Genomic DNA, 5,164 nt, shown 5'->3' with positions numbered 1-5,164 from the left:
TGTGTTAAAGTTAATCAATTACAATTAAGAATACTGACTAAACTATGATACTCAAAGAACTTGCAAAACTTTGTAAATTACAGAAACATGGAAGCTTTTTTTACATTAATACACTTTTCAGTTATGGTGCTCTATTTTAAAAACATTATTTCTAATCAAATTAATTTCTAAAACATTACTTTGAATTAGTAACAACATTTTGAAATATTATTTATAGTAGGAGTACAAAATAAAAATCTAGAATGATTATTAAGAGTTATGCTACTAAAGAACATATACCTTTTAAGTCCATTTTAACATAAAACTAACTGTAACCTAAATTAACAACATTAAAAGTTTCTGCAACATTTGTAAGTTACAGATAAATACTACTGATTAAGCACGATGAATCAAAACAGAACTGAATTAATAATAGAAAATAAAGTGAAAAAACAAAAAGTAGCAAATACTAAGGTACACTAATATCATAAAAGTTAGTCTGTAATGTTTTGTTGATAACTTCCTACCAATACATTAAATTAGATACACACTGTAGCCTGATGTGATTATATTTCAAAATTGAGATAGGTAAATATTTTTAACACTACTGTAAACATTTCACAAATCTGTTATAGGTTCTTCCATATGTTGATTTGTCGTATACATTTCATCTACATTTAAAGTTTTTATATCATGTTTATTTGCATCTTCAATATCTTCCTTTAAAATTTCTTTATTCTCTTGATATTCATGGTAATCAAGATGGTCATTCAACATTTCAACAGAATTAAACTCTTCTTTACAAATATTGGATCCAACATTTTTCTCCTCATGTGTCATTGCTTCAACGATTTCTGGATCATTAGTATTGTATGTCGAACAAGAATGATTACCTTTTTTGGAATGGCTTTTTAAATGTTCTTGTAACAACTTTTTTAATTTAAATTTACTAGAACAATACTGGCAGGCGAGTTCATAATTAGGATCATGTTTTAATTTATGGGTTTCACAAGCAATAACTGATATATATTCCTTTCCACAGATATCACAAATAAAAAGATTTTTTCTCCTTTTTGATAAATGGATTACTACATGTTTTCTGATGTTAACTTTACTACTAAATATCTTATTGCAATCATTACACTGAAAAATACATTTTTGTTTTTCTTTCTTCTTGTTCATAAATAGATTTTTGACTGGATTATTTATCTTTAGACAAGTACTGAATCCTGTATTTGTATCAAAATTCTTATCACATACCTGGATATTTTCTTCTGATTTACCTTCATTTTCTTTCTGGGTTGTTTCATTATTTATATTATTATTATTATAAACTACATTTTTTTCTTTTTTAAGTTTTATGCATTTCTTCTTTTCCTCATTTTTTATTAGAGGGTATTTAAGTGAATTATCTGTTTCACAATGACGTTGTATATGTTTACTGAGCTGAGCTTTAGAAGCAAATACTGCAGGACATAATTGACACTGATTAAAGAATGGTTCACCTAAATTTGTGCTATCAATTCCATTTTCAGAAATAATTTTTGAAACAATGTCTTGTATATCATCTTCCGCACATAAACCATTTAAATAGTTTTGAAACAGCTCCTTATGATTTAATAATTTATTAGAATGTTTCTTCATGTGTGAATAAATTGCATTTTTATTTTTGAAAACGCAGTAGCATATTTGGCATTCGTATATACTACTGTCAGCAGCAGTCCGCCTTACTTTTCGAGGCGGCTCATTAATTTGAACTTCAAAAGCATCTTTTGTTACACTGTCAGCCAGATTGTTTGTAGATGTTTGTGGATAAACATTGCCAACTTCCTAAAAAATGAAGAAAAAATTAAAACCCTGTATTATATAATATATTTCAGTAATCATAAAAATAAGTTTTTATCAGCACTGAAACAAAATTAAAACATTTTAGAAGAAAAAATATACATCAGGATTAAAGGGATTATGCATCAAGGACAAGTATTGTTAAGCAATTTGATTTTTGAACTTTGATTGAACTTCTTGGTCTTTTTTGGCACAACTCTGATGTATAATCCCAGAATCAAAATACTTCAAAATTTTAAAACCTTATTTTTATTTTGACTGCTTAGATCATTAGTGATGACCTAAACTTAGCTTCCTTCAAAATTAGATAACGTTATTTTTAATATTATCATTCATCATTAGAATTACTACTTTTAAATTGTGATTTGTTAGAATGCCAAGTATCTTATGAGATAGCTGGCATAAACCCTGCCTCCAGTGTTTCTGTTTTTCATACATTTTTACTGACATAATTTGATTTTGCATTAAGTTTAGTTTCAAGGGATCAATTGTTTTATTGACATGTACTTATTGGAATTTCATATTTTCCATTTAAAAAATTTTTTTTAGCACTCAAATCATTTGTGCTATGATTTATTTTATTAAGCAGCCTGCTAAATATTAAAATAATGGTTATTCTAGTAGCAACATTGACACTTCATAGAATATAATTAAATATATTTGGAATATTTTTATGTAAATCTTTGAAGTTTTAATACACATGATATTACTATCTTCTATGAGAATGATTCATTCAGTAATGATGAACTGGATGATGATGATAATTATGACTTCGTCTACACTGGACGTACACTTTACAAAACAGAGGCTTCTTCTGAATTCATAAAAATTAGTAGTAGTTGTAGTCCCTGTTTGAATAATCTAAAAACTGATTGTTCTCAAATTGCCTTTTTTACAAGTTCAAATTCTATTACGAAAGAAACTGAAAATAGCTCGTTTTAAAATTAAATGAATGTTTTTGTTTTTATGTGAATGTTACATTCTGATTCCTGGAAGTAACCATCAGAAAGCTCAGGGACTGGATTTTATATTATTCAGAAATTATCAGGTTTCATTTACTAGGTAGTTTGTCAACAGAAGTATTGAATTATTTCATTTAGCACTAGTTAGTGCTGAAACTGAATGCTGCAGTTTCAATCAACTAATTGAGTTACTCCATTAACTGAATGCAGCGACTCTCGATCAAATGGGTAACATACAGAGAGAGGTCATATCTGTAACTTCCTGGGGCAATCTTATTTTTATGGGCAGTCTCCAGAATAGCTTCCCATAACTCAAAAATGCCCATTACTCAATTATAATGCTATAACAATTCCATTTAGTTCAATCCACTTGACATAACTGAATGAAATTTCCATATTAAAAAAAAAAATAAAAATATCACTTAATCCTTTACTTCTTTATAAATACAGCATCTTTCAACAATAGTTCTTAATACCTCAATTACATCCTTTTTCCCTTCTTGAATATTGTGCTTCTATATCCATTTATTACAATTTTTTATAACTTTTTTAGGATTTGCAAAAAAATCATTGCTGAATGTGAAATTAAACTATTTGGCCCTAATCTCATCAGTTTACTGCATCACACTTTTTGAGGATAAGAATCATGGCTGTTTTAATCTGAGCCATTGAAAATTTCACAACAGCAATCATTTATTGCAGGCTGATTCTGTGAATCTTAGAAAGCCAGTTGTGATATATGTATTCTGTTCCCTTATCTCCAAGCACAGACATACTCCCCTCCACACTACTCCTCAGTACTCCAATACCCACTTCCAGGAGTGGGTAAGTAACTTTTGTACTATTTACAACATGCGACTAATCGTTTGACATTCTTTGCTTATAACTTTAGTGGTTTTTTTTTAGTATATTTATAGTTTTATTATTAGTTTGTTTGTTAATGTTTTACTGCTATGGGAGATATATTAAATTTAAGTGACATTCAGGAGTGTTCTTCCAAGAGTTTTCAGATGATGATTATAATGATTCACATTATGATAATGACTTTCTTGAAAATGATGGAGAACATATCAAATACGATGAACACTCAGATGATAGTGAATTAGAAGTTGAAACTAATAATCAAGATTTTCATGTTGAGACTGAGATCAAAGAATTTGTACTCAGAAAAGACTTGGAAACCATCTAGTGTACAACAGATGTAAAAGACAAATTTAAAACGCTGTAAAAATATTGTCAAAATGTTTCCTGGATCAAAACCCAGATCTCATGGTATACAAACTGAAGTAGAAGCATTTTTGCCAGTACATGTACATCACTCAGATTTCTGAGAATTATCAAAGAGAGAGAAATTGTTTACAGACTATAGTGAAATGCTTGCCTTGTTGGGTTTCTTTATTTGATTAGTCTTTTTTTTAGCCTCCAGGAATCATCATCAGGTATTACTTGCCTTGTTGGGTTTCTTTATTTGATTAGTCTTTTTTTTAGCCTCCAGGAATCATCATCAGGTATTACTTCAGAAGATGAATGAGAATATTTATTACTTTAAGTGTAGTCTTGTAGTCTCAGGTCGACCATTTCTGAGATATGTGGTTAATTGAAACCCAACCATCAAAGAACACCAATATCCGCGATGTTAATTGATTGGTCTAAGAAAAGGTAACCGCACAAATGTAGAAGAAATCTGGGCAAGTGATTGAATAGGTGTACAGGTGGTTATAGCTTATTGTAGCTCTCACCACATGTACACCCATTCAATCACTTGTCCTTCTTGTTTTTGCTTCATTGCATCAGATTTGATGATTTAGGTACAAGAAATGAGTGTTGTCAGGTAGATAAATCTGCTGCTATTACGTCTATTTTGGACCTTTTTGTAAGAAATTGTTTCGAAATCTGCTGCTATTACGTCTATTTTGGACCTTTTTGTAAGAAATTGTTTTGATAGTTACAACACTACAGAGCTGGTTACTATCAATAAAAGTTTACATCCCTTTAGAGGTCAGTGTTTCTTTGTGCAGTACATACATACCATCTAAGCTGGCCAAATATAGACTGAAAAAGTTTGCATTGTGCAATGTACAAATTTCTTTTTTTGTAGTAATTTAGAGGTCTGGGAAGCAGCCCCCAGGACCCTATTAGTTGATAATACCCCAATTTACTCAAATTAAAAATCTTATAATTTGACAACTCATCTTACAAAGCAGTCATCTTAGTGTCTAATGTATGATATTAAGGCTATTACATATTAAGTCATATTACATTATAATATGACAAAAGGAAGAGTTGACAAATGTAATAAAATGTGTGCTGCTTATTCTGTATCACGAGTAACGAGACACTGGCCTATCACAATAATTTATGTGCTAATGAATCATCTA

At 29.6% G+C, this 5,164-nt stretch overlaps 1 protein-coding gene across 1 annotated transcript in view; it reads right to left on the bottom strand.

Moving 5' to 3' along the window:
* Nucleotides 1-205: 205 nt before the first annotated feature.
* LOC142321797 (uncharacterized) overlaps nt 206-5,164 on the bottom strand; it is a 21,715-nt gene continuing 16,756 nt past the window's right edge. Inside the window, exon 6 of the mRNA XM_075360195.1 lies at nt 206-1,809. Within this exon, the coding sequence (XP_075216310.1) occupies nt 598-1,809 (1,212 nt within the window). The 3' untranslated portion in view covers nt 206-597. The remainder of the gene's footprint in view (nt 1,810-5,164) is intronic.

Source organism: Lycorma delicatula, chromosome 3 (genome assembly GCF_047948215.1).
Source record: "Lycorma delicatula isolate Av1 chromosome 3, ASM4794821v1, whole genome shotgun sequence".
Taxonomy (NCBI): Eukaryota; Metazoa; Arthropoda; class Insecta; order Hemiptera; family Fulgoridae; genus Lycorma; species Lycorma delicatula.
The sequence above is the reverse complement of the archived record's forward strand: the minus strand, read 5'-3'. Positions and strand labels throughout refer to the sequence as shown.